Below are 21,130 nucleotides of genomic sequence, written 5' to 3'. Positions count from 1 at the left end.
TTTATGTTCCAATTAGCTGCTTATATATAAAATCTATGAAGGACCTAAAATACAATGACATCTTTAAATATATGATAATTTATACTTTGAAAAAGCTGCTTCACGTTTGTTGACCTATATTTTTCTTGGTCTTCACCTGTTCCTTTAACTGTCAGTATATAAACACATTTTAACCTCAGGTATCCTATGTAATGCCCTCAACAACTTTTCTTGACCCATGTTTCTGTTCTCTTAATCCTAATTTACTATTCTTCACTACATAATAGCCTGGCTGGCTCCTATACACTAGTCTCCACATGACAAAGGGATTATAGACACAATTCTATCAATATAATGGTTTCCTTCTCTTTTTTTGTTTTTAGGGAAGGCTTTCAAATTTGGATGTTTTTAACTTTTTATACAAGTGTATGTTGTACACTGAACACCTCTGTTCTTATTCCTCTACCCTCTTCTTCCATCCTCATCCCCATCTTATTAATCCTCTTTGTTCCCCAGGTAGATTCACTTCCTTCATGTCATGTATATTTATATAGTTTTTATATTGCTGTTTAAGATCTAGGAACCACAAATGAGAGAATTACAATAATGATTTTTTCTATGAGGTTGGCTTAATTGTTTCGTAAGTCGATCTCCTGTTGCACAGATTTTCCTGCAAATTATGTAACTTTGTTCCCTGTGATTGAGAACAATCTCATTGTGTATGTTTACCACATTTTTCATTCATATCTCTGAATAGAAAATCTACAGACAGGCATGGCTTTTTTTCAAACAGCACGTAGCTTCCCATTATTATCTGCTAACTTAAAGCCCACCAAGCTGGCTGTTAAGAGTCTTCCATTGTCTTTTCCTTTCTGTGAGCCTGCCATTGTGGTCTCTCTCTACTTGGAACTTTTGTTCAGAGTGTAGAATGCTCCTGAGCTTTTCTTTGCTCTTCTTTTGCCCTTAACACTCAGAGTCACCCCAGCCACAACTCTCGACATTTCAGACAACACATGGCTGACTCTCTCAGAAAGGTGACCATGCCCTTCTAAAACGAGATACTCTGGTATTCCTCCTCCACATTGTATATACGGAAAAGTACCATACATATATATTCATGCATTTCTCATCTTCAAACAGTAGCTTAATGAGAACAAGCTAAAAAGCATCTAATTCATCTCATTTCTTCCTGCAGCTCTTTCAACAGTCCAAGCACTTTAGTAGGCTCATACATTGGCTCATTGAATGAATGAAGATGTTTTATTATTCACACTCTCTCCTCAAAAAGTATTTTACTATTTAGTGTTTTTATCTTTCAAGGGTCATTATAAAGATTACACACAAACTACAGCTTTTCAGACTCTTCTTGGGAAGTAAGAAGTAGACTGTTAATTTTACAAAATGGTAGTACTGTCATAAAAATCCTATTTTGAAGGGAATATCACAGGAACACAATAAAAAAAATCAACTCACTAGAGCAAAATAAAGGAAAATCATACAATACTATTCTAGGGACTTTTAGTAGTTTATTTTCCAATTAAGAATTGTTTTGATTAGATCTAATGTGTGGATCTAAGTCAACAATGTGTTCTTTAGCTGTTGCTTAGCTCTTCATTTTATGCAAATTTGTCAATTGTCTCAGGTTAAAATTTACTTTTGTTACTCAAAGGGGATCCTCAAAACAAAACACAGAAAACTGATTTTCTCCATAGTGGTAATGTTATAGCATATATGATGGAGCAGAGAGATGATGACGTTCTATGCACTCACTAGCATCTCGGGTGAGTTCCAGAAGCTGTATATGGTCTGTCCACATCTTTGGGTGCCTAAGGCTCCTTTTCTGGTTGTTAAACCTCAGAGTTTGAAAGAACATGTATAATCTCTATTCCCACCCAAATTAGGAGCTCTTGTATTCAGACCCCCAGAAGCTGTGTTTCTTTGAAAGGAAGAAGAGAAAATAAGAAACAAATTCAAGCCGGGCGATGGTGGCGCACGCCTTTAATCCCAGCACTCGGGAGGCAGAGGCTGGCGGATCTCTGTGAGTTCGAGACCAGCCTGGTCTACAGAGCTAGTTCCAGGGCAGGCTCCAAAGCCACAGAGAAACCCTGTCTCGAAAAACCAAAAAAAAAAAAAAAAAATTCAACTTAAATACATTGGAAAATAGAAAAAGCATTTCCATAACGGCTCAAAATGAAAAACTAAGGACTATATATGAAAATTCTGTGTATTTAAATGCATTTGTCAAGTTCTTCGTAGATTTCTCAGCTTCCTATTTGTGAGCTTTTGTTTGAGTTCAATATTGCGAGTTCTTTTTTTTTTTTTAAGTTTCTCTTTTGCTGGGCAGTAGTATTCATGCCCTTAATTCCAGCACCCGGGAGGCAGAGGTGGGTGAATCTCTGAAATCGAGGCCAGCGTGGTCTATATAAGCTAGTTCCGGGACAGGCTCTATAGCAACAAAGGAACCCTGTCTTGAAAAATAAAAGTTTCTGTGTACAGATCATGTTTTTGCTATTTAAAAATGATCATGAACTGCAGTGATGGCCAATCAGTTCATCTGAGTTATAAAGAAATGCATGTTTAATGATAAAAATAAAGAAATTCATAACCAAGGATGAAAATAATCTGATTATGTAAAATATCCATGGGAATTACATTAAAATATATTAACATATTTTCTGCCAATATCCATCTTTAATGAACACCAAGAGTAAGGCTATTATACTACAGTCAATTGTTCATTGCCTTTTTATTGATTTTGAATTTTCCTTAAACTTAACGGTGTTTTAAGAGAAATGACGTACATGAAAACATTCATAGTCATTGAACTATCGAGTAATTAATCTAGCTGTGTATAGTGATGAACAATGCAAATGGATCAGAAGCGACTGATGTTTACGAGCATTATCCACAGAAGCAGGTAAAATTCCCGTTGTTTCCTCCATGTTTCTGGCACTGTTCTGAGAAGGTAATTTTAATTAAGTCATAATTTCAGTTTACTTTTTTGTTTTCACCGAGAAATAATTTTTCTCTCAGTCTCTAAAACTACGCTGTTCCAAAAGCTGCCAAATATTAAAATTAAGAATTTGGTACATTTAGTATTTATCTCAGCTGTTTTTGGTTGTGTTTGTTTAATGACTGATTTCTGTTTCCTTGTATTTCTTTGAAATTTTAATCTCTGCAGGTGCATAGGCTCAAGTATTGAAGATTGCATCGGCCTGATGGATAGGTACTTGGTGTGCTTGCTTCTCATGTTCTTCCTCCAAGGCTCCATGCGTGAGCACTGGTGCATGTGTGTGCATGCCACTGTGGATGGAGAGTGATGTTTTCTGTTCTGTAATTGCTTGCAGGTGTAACGGTCCCACTAGTCATGACTGCATTTACTACCCATGGACGGGCCATTCCACTTTACCACAACATGCTAGGTAACATCAACCATGTTTCCATTTTATCGCTCAAATTCTTCCCTTGTTACCACCGACAAAAATACTAACCAATTGGACTATAGTTTAAGCCCATGAAATGAGAGTTACAACAGAAAGGAAAATGCTTTGCTTTTAAAATCATTTCTTTATTTTACCTTCATTCATTAGGATTTCAGAGTTTTGAGTAGTAATGACATTGATTTTAAATTTTACACACTTAAAAATTAGTAATTATCTTATAACTTCAAAAGAATATTCTTAATCTTAGATATAATAGAAAAACTAAAAATTCATAAAGGAGAAATTTGAGAATTTTAATTGATACTTATAAAATGTTTGCTATATAATTTAAATTTAATATCTGATTTTGTGTTATTTTGAACTGTTATATTTCCAGATGAAAAATTATCATAGAATCAATGCAATTTGAAAAATATTTTGTGCATGTTAAACCATATATTGGAATTATAATAACATAATATATTATTCATGTTTACACAAATTTCTGAGCACAAATTTTTCCAGTCGTTTTAATCATAAACAACAAAAACTGGAAGCAAGCGAGGCTACCCTATTGTGGTGTACCTGTGCACTGCAATATGCCTGAGTAATAAAAAGGAAGAAATTGATGCTACACACACAATGGATGGATCTCAAACTCACTACGCTGAATGAAAGAAGCCAGACTGTCAGAAATACATATCGCTTGATTTCCTCTTTATAACAAACTCTGGAAAAGATAAAAATACAGGACTGAAATTCAATGAGAGTTGCCAAAAACTAGAATTTTAGGGGTAAAGTTCACTGTGGAATAGTAAGACAGACTTTTGCAGATGATGAATCAATCTATACTTTTATTGTGGTATTGGTTGCACAAATAAAAATGCTTGACACAAACCATGCCTGATAGATTTTATTATAAATTATATAAACCTGTGGTTTATTGTTTATACATAAATAAACATGATTTTAAAATATTTTGTGAAACATTTTAACTAGGAAAGTAGTGCTTTGCAACTTCATATAGAAATACTATTAGTTTTCAAAAACAAATACATTTGATCATTTTGCAAATACTACAGCAAAGTTAAAAACAATAAAAATTTTAGATTAAGTGTTGCTCTTAATAAAATGTTTTTTGTTATCATATGACAATGAAGCATTTGTAAAACATAATCATCAGATAAGAAGCATAACAAGAGCAATAGATTTCAGGAGCTGCCTTTATCAGGGCTTGCTTGCCATTATTCTAAATTCTAACACCTAAAACAGTTTGTCTAGTGTTTCCATCTTATTCAGTCTTAATATAGTCTTGTTCTATGCATCTGGCTACTTTCACTAAATATTACATGTATAAGATTCATCAATGTCATCGAATCCATTCACAGCTTTTCCGTTCATTTGCCTTTAATTGCTTCTAAGTTTTAAAGTGGTTGAATAATTGATGTGTCATCTTCATGCGTTGTCTGTTAATAAGTAGTGATGACAAGTTCTAAAGTAAATTAGGTGTTTAGAGCAACATGATTTATACAACAGTGGCACATTGATACTTGGGCTGGTAAAACTAGTTAATGTAGTTGTCTTAAGACAGCTGAGAACTTTGACAGCCTTATCAAAACTAAGAGAAGAGGAAAGAGAAGCAATGCATGGGAGTTAAGACAGAAATCCAAGTCCAACTTTGTCTTTCAAGAGTTAACTTGGATTCTCGTCATGTTCATAAACTAATATTTCTTCTTCAGACACTGACTGGGTCCCTGAACTATCATGAGAATGATTTTCCATTTATTCGGATGACTTTATTTATAACTTAATCTAATATTTTACCACATGTTGGTTAAAGTATTTTGACTTTGAAATCATATTTTCAGATTTAAAATAAAGCTCTAATCATTTTTAGACATGTGACTTGAAGGTCCTTACGTTATCTGAGGGGCACAGTTTCATATGCACAGTGGCAGCATTTATGTAGTTCCTAAACTGCTCTGAGGACTGCATGTTTCCTTAGTAACAGTGCTTAGCTCATAGAAACCGCTCATTTGTTTTACACTTTTCTATATAACATTATCATTATTTTTTTTTAGTATAACCAGGATTCTCCAACCTCAGAAATGTGAATTCCTGCTTCTCAGGGAAAAGAGAGAAGTCTCTCAAAGTCACCAGAAAGCATTAATGAGTACTGATGCCTTCTTGATTGCTTTCTTGAGAGAAGGGGGCTATTTCTGTCACTTTGCCTTGAGAATCAGGGAGAGGACACTTGGTCATGGGGAATAGATGGAGAGTAACAGTTCATTTGTAGTTGCAAATGATTTTAACTGATGTCACACAATTCAAAATCATAATGTGTCTAGTTATAGATTTAATAAGTTACTAATTTAAACAAAATGATTAAATTTTCAATCTTATAACATGCCTGGATTTCCATGAGAAAATCCATAATTTCAGACTAATACAAATAATTATCCGTGTCATCAGTAGATACCCAAGGCTAGAAATAGTAAATGACTGTAAAATGCAGTACATCATTCCTAAGAGAAGTCACTTGTGACTCTGCTAACCAGGTAAAGAGCAAAGTTCTTCGGTGTGAACACATGGCTTCAATATGGGTCCTATCTTATTTCTTATCCATGAAATTGGATGATATTATAAAATTAGTTTGAGAATTCTATTAGACAACACATAGATACCATCCTGGACTAAACAGTCACTGACTACACTTATAGCTGTGACTGAAATATTGACATCATCTCAGAACAATTGTATTATATATTGACCTATTTGTATTTTAATCTAATAAATTAGTCAATACAGAATCAACATATTAAAATTTTTCAGATATTAATCATTTACTTTTTACATCAGATTATAACCCAGGGCCATGATTTCAATAGGTAATTGGTAACTTGCAACTAATTATTTTTTATCTGAAACTCTAGATGTATTTACTCCGTGTCTGTTTTATAACTTTGAAACAATGTAACTGTATTTTTAAATTGTGTTGAGTTGTCAGAGTTATGTGACCTGTCAGGGGCTGCACATATGATAGTTGAGAAGGTCCATAAAACATTTATTTTTAATTCTTTGGAGTATTTGACTTACATTGGATGAAATCTTGGAGTAGTCAAATTCCCCCTCAGGTTCCACATGTCTATGATGAGATGAATGTGCATTCGTGAAGCAGGTTATCCTTCACTAAGATCTCAGCACCTTTTCCATCTTTCAGAAACATTGATAGTTTTAGAAATGTCCATCTTGATTGAGTAAAGCAAATATTTCATGGTGGGAAGACCAGAAATAAGACAATGGGAAATGAATATTTTCAGCTTCCTAATCCACCTTTTAATTGGTACAGCATCCAAATACTTAGTTTTGTATTGTTGTCACAGACAATTACGTTGAGCATGCCAACGTTGTTTCTTCAAAATATTTGTAGGTAGTACTCCTCACTGCCCCGCTGTTTTTGTTTCTGTGTTCTGTTTCCTAACCCTGCAGGGAAAAGAGGACTGGAGATTTAAATGAGAGCAGGTAAAATGTTTCTGATCTTGATTGACTTTCATTTTCAAAGCAGTGTCATTTTTTTTCCCGAAACCTGCAATTTGTAAATTGGTTTTCCACACTCCATTTAGCTTACAAGCCATTGCTGGAGTCTCTTCCAGGAAGACTGGTGAGATACGCTAAAAAAAGATCGAAAGACTCTGTTTTGTATCATAGAATAGCCTACTTACGTGGAAAATAAAACCAGTAATTATCTATTCTTTCTCTCATTCACATTTTCTAATCTAATTAATGCCGGAATATAACATTTACTTTGAGCAACCTTTCCCCAAATTTTTGACCTCCATTATTCTGGTTTCCTCCCAAATAACACCATGAGAATTGTGTTTTTCAAGTCTCTTTATTTTTGTGTGTGACATTTGTCTTAGCTAGCACACAGGCTACTTTCATATAGATTCCTTTTGATATAAAAATATTAGATTTATTCTATCTTGGATTCTTTGTCAATATATATGAAATATATGAAAAACTGGAATAGCCTACTCTCATATAGCACGAGGCATGAATGTGTTAATCAGAACAATAATTAACTCTATTGTTGAGGAATTTCTCCATGTTAGCTAGCAAAATGTAAACTAACTATAAATTCATTTTACTTTGTTGGATAAAAATATCAAAATAGATATAAAAATACATACTAGATTACCTATTCCTCTATTCTTATCTGGTCCAGCTCTTTGTTCTAATTAATTTATTTTATATTTTTTGCAATATGTAGTACAATAACTGAATTTATTTTCTCTAAGTCTATAGTGTAGAACTATTTGAAACATTTCAATTTTTTTTTTTTTTTGGTTTTTTGAGACAGGGTTTCTCTGTGGTTTTGGAGCCTGTCCTGGAACTAGCTCTTGTAGACCAGGCTGGTCTCGAACTCACAGAGATCCGCCTGCCTCTGCCTCCCGAGTGCTGGGATTAAAGGCGTGCGCCACCACCGCCCAGCTAACATTTCAAATTTTTATGGTCATAGTCACACTTTCCATTATGGTACAGTGAGGTTTGCCCAGGAGGTCACCTAACAGTTTATGCTTTGTCAAACTTACCTGTGTGTGATGGAGATGAAAGAAATAACATTATAGTCCAGGTACCACTTACATATGACACCTTAAATTTCTTTGTTTTCTCCCAAGGAAGGGAGTTCAGGATTTATGTACATATCACATGCTGCAAATCACCTATAAATGGTGACCTTTGAGAGCCGTAGTTATAATTAATGGTGCCCAAATACAATAAATAAAAGTGCATAGCTTTTTTTATTAGAAGGCTATCTGCATTCCATTGCATTCTGTATGTTACATTCTCTTTTCAAATAAGCAAGCCCAAGAGATGAAAGGAAGGGTGCAACGTTCTTCCTTTCCTGTGATTCACGCCATGCTTTCCAGAACCAGTGAAATGTCAAAACAGTCTCAGAATTAGCAAGGGTTCATAAAATTTCTCTGCTCACTTCATAACTATTGCTCATGTAGCTGAAGAGGCTACTTAAAAAAAAATTTAAGCACCTTCAGGATGCTCAAGTGGTTTTCATATTGATATCAAAATGTTCATACCACAGAATCAAAGCTTTACAGACACTGGAAATATCGCTGTATTCAAGATTAGCAAGCATAAAAAAAATGTTACAAACTATCCATATTCACTATTGAAAGTCAACAAAGGTTCTTTAGGCCATTGTCTTTGGGATGAAAGCAGAACGTCCAAATATATTAAATCGATAAAATGTTTAGTATTAAGGATCAAAATATTATGATGGGTAGAGGAAATATTCAAAATATTCAACTTTCACTCAGCCAAAGTTATCTTTTTACCGTAAAGAAATAGTCATGTTTTTTACTCATTTATCTCTAACTCAGAAAGATGCCAAAACTGCTTTGTATCTCACAAATATCTCTTCACCTGTTGTTGGTGATCTGATCTCAACTGCAAGAGAGCAAAGGCAAAAGAATGGAAAACGTTCATCAAGTCCTGAATCTTAGAGACTACTGTGTATGATTTCAACAGTCCTGCCATGATATGCCAAGACTGTTTAAATTCTATGAATCACATGAAAATAATCACTTTATCATCACCATTTGTATATTCTACAGTTTCTAGAATTACTATTCCAAATTAGATCAATGTAAATTATCATCAAGTGCCAAAAAGCTCTGGAATAGCAGGCAATGCCTTGATAGACTTTAACAGAAGTAGAAAATAATAAATGTGACAGGATAATAAAGATAATTCTTAATAAAGATAACTTACCTTTTCAGAAGACTAAGACTTAAATATGTAAAAAAAATGAGCATTGATAGGTAAAAAAGAATATATGTAAAAATGACCATCAAAAAATGAACATAAATACCTGGCCCCTATTTAAGTGCCAAAAAGCAGTTACTAATAAACTACTGAGTACTGAGGCAAATTATTAATATATGTATTATATCATGTATTAATATACTTATTTTATCATTGCCCACATAAAATTAATTAGACGTATTTTAGTTTTATCTACAATGACTGCAATATATGTAATGCATGTCTTTGATTTTATAACCTCCTCTTGCCTTCATTTCTTAAATTTAGGTTTATTTGTGTAAAGGATTACTCCAGATCTGTACAGAAAAAGTAGAAAAATTGTGTAAGAGCAAAGATACTAAAGTCAATTTTGCTAGTGTAATGACTCTAGTGAATTAACATCTTTGCTGTCATAATGTGGTTTCTAGACCTATTATAAAATTTAAAATACTACAGAATAGGATTGTGTATGTAATGACTAAAATAGTAAAGGATAGACAACTAAGACTTGTGATTGGGTAGACTAAAGAAGTACCTAATTAACTATAAGAATCCTGCTCCTGGGTACATTCCCACAGCTCAGCAGCTTAACATAAAATTAGGACCTAGGACTTAACACAGGGCAGGGAACCCGGACTGCTCTGTGGACTGGAGAGGGAGGGGGAGAGGAGTGGGGGGAGGGGGAGAAGGGTGGGAGGAGGGGGAGAAGGGTGGGAGGAGGGGGAGAAGGGTGGGAGGAGGGGGAGAAGGGTGGGAGGAGGGGAAGGGAAATGGGAGGCTGGGAGGAGGTGGAAACTTGTTTTTTGTTTATGTTTTTTTTTCTTCTTTTCGCAATAAAAAAAAAAAATTCTGTAGGGAAAGTGCAGACATGTCCTGGATGGTTCTGATAGATACCTGGGTAGTCACTCGGGCTGATGACATCTGATTTTAGCTAAAATTTGCAGTTTCTTTCCTAATCTACTGAGGTTCATTTAGTTCAGAGCTCTTTGAAGTTTAAGGGATTATAAGTCTATTTTCTTGGAGATAAGATTCTTAAGATATTTCTGAGATATATTTTCCCAATACAAATGAATTATTATGGGACATCACTATTTCAGATTTACAAAAAAATATTTGGCTTGAGTGAAAGCTACTTTTCCAGGGTAAAGGTTGGGCTAGGCTTTACTGCATGCAGTTCCAGTTCATGGACCCTTACCTTAGTTTGTGTTTGTTTGTGAACTCAGCTTCAAATGCCCGTGTGATTAGTTCGAGCCCACACACATTGCCTTACTATAGGATGGATGTGAAAATGATATTTCATCAGTAAGTTCCTTTCACATCAACACAAGGGCTAGTATTTGTTGTACAAATAATAGAAGGTATATATTGTGGCAGAATTTGCAATCCTAGACATTAAATTCTTCCTCTGCTGATGTCCTGCATTTGAGATCTCCTGATAGTTCCTGGAGACAAGTTTCTCTCTGTCCTTGCATACTCTATAGGTTACTTCTCAGTGTAAGTGTCTAACTTTTCCATTAGGTTTTATCAGACTTGCAAGTCTTCCTTACGGTTGTTGGTGACCTGCATTGTCCCACAGAGTGCCCACTGCCACATGTGCTCAGTGAGTACTTCAAAAGTAATTAAAATCTAGAAGCTGTGTTGTCTCTGATGCACCCTACTTCTAAGGGGATGCTATGAAATATGGGTGGTGAAAATGGCATTAATAATTTAGCCATGTGAAAATACTACTTTGGGGCTACATTGTGTTGGTAAAAATATTTAAGCTGTTTAAATTGTGATATATGCATATATATTGAAATTTACAGCTCTAGACTGATCATCAGGAAGCCATAATTTAAGACTTAGTCTGGGTAATAGTTTTATCCATGATAGTAATGCTAGAGGAAAGCTTTTTCACAGAAGGCTGTTTCCTTCATCAGCTACAGTAGGTTACAGATGGGATGAGTCAAATGGATCCAAGAGAAAACATCTGTTTCCCTGGACCGTTACATATCCCTATATATTTGTCTGTGAAGCAATCTTTCATAAAATTTTACAAGAAAACTAACATATGATATCTTGGGTCCACATATATAACATTAAAAATAAAAAACTGCTCATAGTTAGAATTACACTTTATATATATATATATGCTTATATATATATTCATAAAATTATATTTTATTACAAATATTAATCATGAAGTATTACTCAATTCTGGTATCCCATAACCAATAATTAAATAGAAATATTTGTTATTCATAGGTCAGAGTTTTTGTCTTTATGTCTGCTTCATGGTAATAAAGGACTCAGTTATTTTCTCATATAATTAGACATGCAATGTATTAAATCCAAAGGAAGTATTTTTTCATATTTTGCATTTAACTGAAGGAATCTAATTAGCTGGGACCCCCTCTGTGATGTGGTTACATCAAATGATGTGCAGATATTAGAGTAAATTGCTCTCCTCATGCTTTTATTTCTTATTACTTCAGCACATTCCCTAACTAATCATTCTTTTATAAACATACAATTATTTTTACATATTATGTGTGTAAGCAGGAGCTAATTAACAGGGAACAGTTTGATTTACCTATGAAATTCCCACAAAGTGATTTTATTCTCAGCTACTAGCCACACTCCAGCACAAAGTGGTTTGATTTCATGGTATCTCAGCATAAAGAATGGGAGTAAGGAAAGGAACCCACCTCTTCAAGGCTCTAAGAGCTGGTAGTCATTGACATTTTATGGCCCGTTCTTCTGCACTCAGAATTTTGCACTCCATATGCTTGAATCACTTGTAAAATAATTACAGATACTTTCATCAGAGTAGAAATAAAATTACAAGACCTTTTACCATACAAAGTTTACTTGTTGAATAAATAATTCTCTGTGTTTTAATAAACAAATAAAAATTTTCAAAGTTACATCTTTATTGATCTTCTAGATACAAATACTAGACTTGAAACCCTAGGTTCCAATCCCACAATAAATTTGACACCAGAGGAAAAGAGAACCTTCATCCAGCAACTGATGGAAGCAAATGCAGAGATCCACAGAAGTGCACTGGACTGAACTCCCAAAGTCCAGTGGAAGAGAGGGAGGAGCTAGAAGAAAAGCAAAGGACTCCAAGACCATGGTGGGGATACCCATTTAAATAGCTTTTCTGAGTTAATGGGTGCTTACCTACTCTGGCCTGACAGCAGGGGAGAGGGTGAACCAGCATGACCAAACTAAACTAGGCCCTCTGAATGTGGGTCACAGTTGAATGACTGGTGTAGATTGTGGAGCCACTGGCAGTGAGACCAGGATTTATCCCTACAACTCATATCGGCTTTTTAGAACCCATTCTCTTTGGAGGAATACCTTGCTCAACCTACATATGGAGGAAGGGCCTTAGTCCTGCCTCAAAGTAATGTGCTAGACTTTGTTGACTTCCCGTGGGAGACCTTACTGTCTCTCAGGAGTGGATGAGGATGAGGCTGGGGAAGGCAGAGGAAACAGGAGGAGGTGAGGGCATGGGATCTGAATTGATACTTAAAATGAGAAAAGATAGTTTTTTTAAAAAAAAATAATTTAATGAAAAGAAAAAAATAGTAGTAGAATAAGGATTGGAGTTTAGACATCCAGCTCAAAACACACACTTCTTCCTCTCAACAAAACTGCTTCTCATGTAAGGACTGTTTTACAAAGAGAGTGACTGGGTCTTTTGTAGCCTTCTATTTTGCTTATTGTCTCTCAAAATTAGTATTATCTTAATATCTACAAAGATCTGGAGTTCATTAGAGAGTATGAAAAATATAGTATATCAAAGGAGATGAGATAAATATGGTTAATTGAGGAAAAAAACATTTAAGAATGGAGTCTTGGAAGCAGAGAACAAATTACATATTTATGGATGGAGAATGAGCAAAAATTTAATGACTTGAAAATAGATGTTGACCATCATATTTGAGAGATTTGAGATTATAAGAAATTAAAATAAGTAATTTTTAAAGTTATGGAGTTAATATTAAGACATGTTAAGGAGAGAAGACACAAATTGAGATCATTTATATTGCAAAAACTTCTCAGCATGCATGCCCTACATGGCACAGGACAGAAAATCAAGAGATAAAGTGCAATGTGTGTGTGTGTGTGTGTGTGTGTGTGTGTGTGTGCAAGCTTGTGTGTATGTGTGTGAGTGTTTAAATCGATTAACACAGTAATGCATATGAAGACTGATAGGAATTATTAGGAGGAAAGGAACTTCTTATTTCAAGATATCACAATGTCAGTCGAAACCTTGGTTAGGAAACTAATGGAGAGCAATGCTCACTTTAAAGTAGGGAATTTACTGCGGAGATTGGGGATAATACATTCATGTCAACTTGAAGAAATTCATAGACAAAAGGTAAAGATACAAAAAAATTAATTGTAGACTTGATGAAGAGAAAATGAGTAAATTCATAAGTTTATCCTGAATTGTTAACTAAGTTTAACAATTTAGAGCAGAATGGAAGATATAGTTATGTATATTCAGAAAAAAATCCATTGAAATCACCCAGAAAGACACCCTGTACTAAAAAGCACAACTGTGCTATTGTGCATTGCTAAGTCTGATAGAGAGGCTTACTCACAAATAAAAATGATTCCTCTAAGTAATATGTTTTATCCATCCAGGTATGATTGTTTAATTAGAACACTGGATCATTAGAAATTTGGATTTACCAGTGGCTGCCAAATGAATACATAAGCAAGGAGATACGGGTTGGTCATGCAATATAATAGGTAATATGTGATGATATGAATTAGAGCAAAGGGCCATTGAAGTTGGGAATGGAAGTGGGGTTGGCAAGGAAGGGGAAAAGACACAATATAAAAGCATAATAAGGTTAATAGAGTAAACTGTGGAAATTAGACTGGAAACACAGCACAGGAAACCAGCACTCTAAATAGAACACTGGTCCTCGCCTTCTAATCGTTTAGTGTTAGCAGTTTAGGTGGACAGGCACATTGCAGATGAGTAAGCGTGGATCTGCCAAGCCTGGAATGTAGATGAATAGAAAGACTGGGCAGATTCAACTAGAATTTACAACTTAAACTTAATGCCAAATTTAGCTGTTAGCAGGACTTGAAAGGATTAAGAGAAAGTCTGGGTGTCTGCCTGGATGGAGTAGCATTCTCTAAGATGCTGCACACTTGGGAGAAGTGAGTTAATGCTTCTGAGCTTAGTTTAAATATGTTGACTCTACAGTGATTTGATGTCTTTACAAGGTGTTAGGGGGAAACTATAGTAAGATAATATAGCATTTTTCCTTATGTAGACATGGAACAGAAGTTAATAAGAAATATAGAAATAAAGAAATCAACTGTTATACATTCTGATAAATTTGAGTGTGAAGAAAGAGAGAAAGAAGTGGCTACAGGGAGAACATTATTAGGAAAAAGACATCTGAAGATAGGTGAATTTTAAATGTGCTTTTGGAAACAAAAGGTTTCACAGTGTAAAACAGAATGGAAGTGCATCGTGAACGCCTATGGAAAAGCTTCAGGAATTAAGAGACTAAGTAAATGTGTAGCACTAGCTCTGGAGATGAAAAGATGCCCTCAGTCACTCTTTCTACTGAAGAAAACAAACAGGATAGAGTGCAGATAGGCATGGAGATTTTGTAGTCAAAGGCTCAGGCTTTCGTGTTGAATGCTTCATATCTGCCTGATGCTATAACTGCAACCATCTCACCCAAAAAGAATGAAGGTGTTTTTGAGGGGGTGTATGCATGCATGTGAATGGAACAAAGGATTATCTGGGAAATTACATTCAAGTATAAAATCTGCTTATTTTGTTTTTAAATCATTCTGACATTAATTTACAAATTATCAATAATTTGAAATGTGTTTCTCCACATGAACCCAACTTGAAGGTCACCTATTTTACTTTCTCAAGGAAAATAACAGCTTGTGCTATCACTGACTCTGAACTCATTAAATTAGAAGGCTCTTAAATATAAAATCAGGATCTAGCAGCACCCTGTATGTGTTCAGAGAAATGAGCAGATTTCCATACCTGTGAGTTAACTGGAAAATGCTGATATATAATAATAATTTCGCATTGTACCGCCACCTGGAAATCAGCAATTGTATAATTGTGCAAGTGCAGAATATTAGAAAATCAGTAAATTGCAAAGGACTCTTCTTATTTTTTTTAAAAAAAAACTTCTCACATATAATGAATTATAATGGAAATTCCCCGATAAATAAAATTTACTGGGGTTTTGATTGTACTGAGATAACTAAATTCATATTTTAACAATAATGCTTGTTTTTGCAAGTTTTCTATATACCTCCCACTTAAAACTGAAAAAAAAATGGTGGATTTCATCTTCACAATGGTTAAAGCCCCCCAATCATATGTTTATCCTTGTATTTTGAACTAATTCTTCTCTTTGGTGCAATTGAAAATTATAGGAATAATATATGCTCAGTCCATTAAATGAGTATGCACTTAGGATATACATCCTTACACACATTAACCATACACTAAAATGCATGCACAACAGTATGTTTTGATAGTTTATAGATTTTGGGGTATGCTTTACACATTTGACTTCTTACATTGGTCAAATAATTGCTAATTATTGTTAAACTTCCTGATTAATAGTTATCACCCCATGCATTGTGGGACAGCATTCTTTAATATCATTGAACCAATAACTGAAAGATGGGTACTCTTACTTTATTCCACTCCAAATAGGAAAATATGTAATTTGTGCACACACACATATAGCTGATGATATGTAAGATATATTTAGCTATATAGGATACAAGGAATCATCCTATCTTATTTTTCAAGTAATGTAATCATTAGTGAAAAAAATCAAATGCAAACCACACTAAAATTGCAGAAATTACACTGTAAGGTGTGTGCTTGTCTAATGGACCATTTTCTTTGACTCTTACAAAAATTGGCTATAAAATATCACAGAGCTGCCAAATCTTCATTACTTCCATTTTTATTCCTTAAGAATTGTTTTAAAACAGTGATACACACTTGTGTGTTGATTATGTTGAAGAGGAGCATTGATGAAAACAAGAGCTTTGATTTGCCCTCTTTTTGAATCAAAGTATGTTGATCTATTATTTTAGGTATCCTAAATGAAGAATTATACTTACAGAGATTGTTATCATGTCTATTTCAGTAGTTGACATGAGGCTTACTTACTTCTATGGCATTTTGAAATTATAGGAAAAACAAAAATCTACAGAATAACGACAAAACTTGATCCTGTTTTTTTTTTTTAATACACATTAAGTCTAGAATTCTTGGGAGGGCAACCTTTCTTTCCATCTAGCTGTTTCTCTCTCCTTTCTTTGTATGTGTGTTTCTGTGTCTCTGTATCTGCGTCTGTCTCTTTGTCTGTGCCTCTTGCTCTCTCCTTATCCTCTTTATCATTTCCTCTCTCCCTTTTTCTCTGTCTCCCTTCTCTATTTCTTTTTATAGACCTCTTCTCTCTTTTAAATTATTGTACTGTCATTTGCTAACATAACTTGATAAAAAACAAAACTGCATAAATTTTTCAAGATATGCCCCTGGAATACTATCTGAAATTTATAGTTCTGTTCTTTAGTATTGCTTGTTTGGGGCTATTTTCAGATATCTTTGTATGAATACACTTGGTGATCTTAAATGCACTCCACAAGAGTTTCTAGTGTCCTTTAGTTACTTAGTACAGAGAGCGAAGTTAGAACCCATCCACTCTTCTTCTTTTTTTCTATTTTCTTTACAAGACAAAAATTGTGCATAGTCCCAAATAGCATAAGTTCACATGTATTACTAGCCTGGATAATGTTCCAGATGGAAGCAGAAAGCCATACAATCTTTTTAAACATCAGAAGGCTGAGAAAATGGCATGGGGATGTATATCATTTATGAAACTCAAAAGGAAATACTAACTTTACTCTGTATTATATTTAGACTATTTCCTTAATGACCATTTACTAAACAAAGATTTTAAACATCCTTTTCTGGATGCCCATAGCCATATATATGTTTATGCAGAGCTGAATGTTAATGGAACACATAATTTCAATAATAGAAAAATAATAGAGAAAGAACAGATTGAAAAATTAATATTCTAGCTGGGAAGAGGATGTTTTATGTAGATGTAGACTTTTCTTTCGTAGTAATGATTTCTTTTGCATGTAAATGAAATGGTTTCAGGCAAAGTATAAAGTTGTCTTGATATTATATTATTTCAATGATGTTTGAATTAGTTTAGGTTCAACTTTTTTCCTTTTACAGTAACTGGAGGCTGTGAATCTGCATTTAGAGCATCTGGGGTATAACAGCATCTTCTAGGCATTCAATTTTTTTTAAAAAAAATAGCTCCCCTTAATTAGAAATGTGTGCTAATTGGTGGGTAGATGTTTATATAAGTTTAAAAGGGAGTTATATTCCTCAACGTACTTATTAAATGCTTTAAGATGTGTTTTGTAAATCCAGTCATAACAAACCTCCCCTAAAAATATAAAGAGCAATCTATTGTATAGTGAAAACAATATTTAAAGTGAAGTACAATGACCAAAAGCATTTGTGAAAGAGAGTTTGTCTTTGCTCCAATTCCTCCGTGGGAGGTTTCTAAGTAGAAGAGACAGAGACATCCAAACCCTCTCATTTCCCCCTTGAGTTACTTCCAACCTACTGTGGACCCACAGAATAGAAATAATTGGATATTCGTATTTTGCCAAGCTGAATACTTTACGAATAGCTCTGCTTTTTTCATTTTCTCTTTCTTGAATGCCCAGAGTATATTTTCTTGACTTGTGCAAGGTAAAACAACATTTTACTCTTTTTTTTAATGTTCTCATCATTTGAAGCAGAGAGTGACCTAATGGATTCTACATTTCAACTGCATGCAGCGTTGCTAAGTTCTGTTTAGTATTAGATATAAACGTGTAAAGATTTCTTGCCCTTTCATCTCCTTTCCATAAATGTTAAATAAAGGGAGGTACAGATCATTCCTAGCTCAATGACTAAGAGAGGCTGAAAAATAAAACAGAGAAATGCATAGGTTATTGTGAATGCATTCTATGGAGAAGGACATTGGTTTCATGTTTTGCTTTCAATGGCCCAATCCTCTTAAGATGACAGGTATCATTTTTACAATGCAATAAAGGAATAGAAAATTTGTAACTCTGTACATGATCTTATTTTACTTAAGATCTTATCAACAAGTGAAAGGAAATCTGAGACATGAAGCTTCCATTTTTATCACTGCATTAGTCTCTCCCAGAGAAATCTAGACCCAGCTAGCTGTAGCCAGGGCTGTGCATTCTGTACAGCTGAGACTAGAACCTCTGATGCTTTCTTGATCTTCCTAGAGAAAGGATGGCCAGTCCAGTCTAAGTTCTGCATCCAAGGCAGAAGTGAATGCTTCATTAGCCCTTCCTCGTTTCCCAAGAATGCCTAACATTTGCTTTAATTTTGGTGCATGGTAATTTGTTGTACATATTCACGGTAAAATGCAGTGACTTGGGAATTTATCTGTCTCATGTGAAAGGTTCTGGTCAGCAGATGACTAGAAAGTAAGTTAAAAGAAAACAAAATAATCTGGTAAACAATTTGAAAACTTCTTGAAGAATATACTTCAATTCAGAAATCAGAAAATATTGAAAAATGTATCAGTCTTGGTTTAGAAAAGTAGTCCATTAAAATGTTCTACTGTCATCCTTGTATTGCAGATATGCTCTATATACTTGATTAAAATAAAAAATACATAGGAAGTTCTCAAAATATTGCAGAGTCTATGAGTGTTTGTAAGGTAATCTGAAAAAAAAGTTACTACATATTTATCAAGAAATTAATTCAGTAGTTTATCAATTTATGATCATTAATTTAGTACTTAAATTCTTTTTTTTATTTTATGTGCATGAATGCTTGCATGTGTGAAGGTCTGTGTGCCACAAACATGTCTGGCTGCAGTGGAGGCTAGAACAGGGCATCCAATGCCCTGAGATTGATGTTACCGGTGGCTGTGAACTGATGTGAAATGTTGATGTGGGGAACCAAACTTCTGGTCCTTCACAAGTGCGCTGAGCCTCTGAGACATCTCTCCAGTTCTTTGTTTGGTGCTTTTTATTTAAAAAGAAAATTCAAGGTATCTTAAAGGCAATATAAAGTTATCTATGACATAATTTCTGCATTATTATCATAATTTACAAAATAGAATTTTTTTTTCTTTTGAGCTAAGAATATGCATGCTTATATTCTAAGGGAAGCAAATCCTATCTAGGGAGTACCAGTAGACAAGAGAAGACATGTAATGATTGAGTCTTGGCACCTTTCTACTCTTGGAGAGCAAATAATTTGAAACGATATTTCAAAATGTATGAAGATGGCTAAGGAATAGAGGACCATCTAAAGTAGGGATCTAATGGAGCACAAGCATGTTTTCAGATAGAAAGAAGTGAGCATATACATGAAGCGATGCTCCCAGATTTGATGAGGACTTGTTTAAAGGAAGGACTGATTGATTTGACAGTGGAGATGCATCTGCAGTCTATAACAGGGCAAAGTTCTTAGGATCTTGAATTGGCTCAAGAATCAACAGGATGAAAGTAAAGTGAACACATCAAGTCATACTGATTTGAAAAATATATAAAATTTCCTATTTCCAAGACTGCTCCAAATATTTCCATCATACCAAAGGATTGAATTTTCAGAAATACAGAATGAGGTAAACTATACCCTTGATTCACTTAGTCGTAATTTCTGTCAATTGTCTTAAGTGATGTTACTAAGAGGGATACAGGTTCGTTCATCATAAAAAAGGAAAACTATGGTCTCTACCCTCATGAAATTCATTAACAATAAATATATAGAAGAAATTTAAATAATGAATTATATATATATCTATATATAACAAATTTGATCTGGAAATATATAAATATATGGTAATGCTGAGGAGAACACTCATGTAACTATGATGGTAAAATGAGCTGGATCATAGAGGTGGCAATAAAATGGGAGTCAATCGTTGATGCATCCAAAAAGTAATAAATTAAAATTAAAATTAAAAGTATATAAAACTATACATAAAACTTGGTGTTTATAAAAATGATAAGTAAATTTATATATCTCTTGGAAACTCAGGCACATAGGGTTAAAAGAACTCTGTACCATTGCTGATTTCTACATATCAGTGAATGGTGATACCAGTTTCACACTTAATCAAGCTTGGGAGTTCAGCCATCTTTGGTTCCTTTAGACTCCCTTTATCATCAAGTATATACTCTATTCTACATTACTTTGATACCTTAAGGTATATAGAATCTATCCCGGAATGTAATCTCTCAGTATGACAAATTATAATATAGATGAAATGCCAATGTTGAGAAAAAGCAAAAAAATAAAATGGTAAAGAGAAAGACAAAGAATGAGACCTAAAAGGTATGTATTTTTTTCACATTCCTTCATAAAGCCATGCTTGTGTTTTTCCCTTTATCTGCTGGAGAACAAAGAAATTCTGTAGCATTATGAGCAATATTGACAGGCATTATAGCTAAGGCTGCAAAGGACTTTAGACACAGCTTCACTCATCATGTTTCTTCAGAATATCTTGCCCATGTGCTGAGAGGTAATAGGATACAATATAACTGAATGCTTTATATATTTTATAATTAAATGTTTATAATGTCTGGGCTTTTAATTGTAGACACTTATATGTAGATATAATCTAGGTAGTGCAATATTAAATGGTAGAAATTCTATCAATGTTGACATTAGGCATATTTGATAGGTTTTAACTGTGATAAAATAAGTCTAAACATTAAGTAGTCACCTGATACTATCACATCTCCTTTCTTGTCTAGTTACCGTTCAATGTTGTAGATATTTTTAAATGAAGAATATAGAATGGTCATATAATTCCATGGTATGTTTCCTAAAA

The 21,130-nt window shown here is 34.1% G+C and overlaps 1 protein-coding gene across 2 annotated transcripts in view; it reads left to right on the top strand.

Moving 5' to 3' along the window:
* Window positions 1-21,130, top strand: part of Erbb4 (erb-b2 receptor tyrosine kinase 4) — a 1,049,748-nt gene that overhangs the window by 792,195 nt on the left and 236,423 nt on the right. For both annotated transcript variants that reach the window (XM_041631763.1, XM_041631764.1), the window contains exon 16: window positions 3,161-3,205. In XM_041631763.1, the coding sequence (XP_041487697.1) occupies window positions 3,161-3,205 (45 nt within the window). The remainder of the gene's footprint in view (window positions 1-3,160; window positions 3,206-21,130) is intronic.

This window comes from Microtus oregoni, unplaced genomic scaffold (genome assembly GCF_018167655.1).
Source record: "Microtus oregoni isolate MIOR12 unplaced genomic scaffold, Mior012 000038F_ref0000394, whole genome shotgun sequence".
NCBI classification, from domain to species: Eukaryota; Metazoa; Chordata; class Mammalia; order Rodentia; family Cricetidae; genus Microtus; species Microtus oregoni.
The sequence above is the reverse complement of the archived record's forward strand: the minus strand, read 5'-3'. Positions and strand labels throughout refer to the sequence as shown.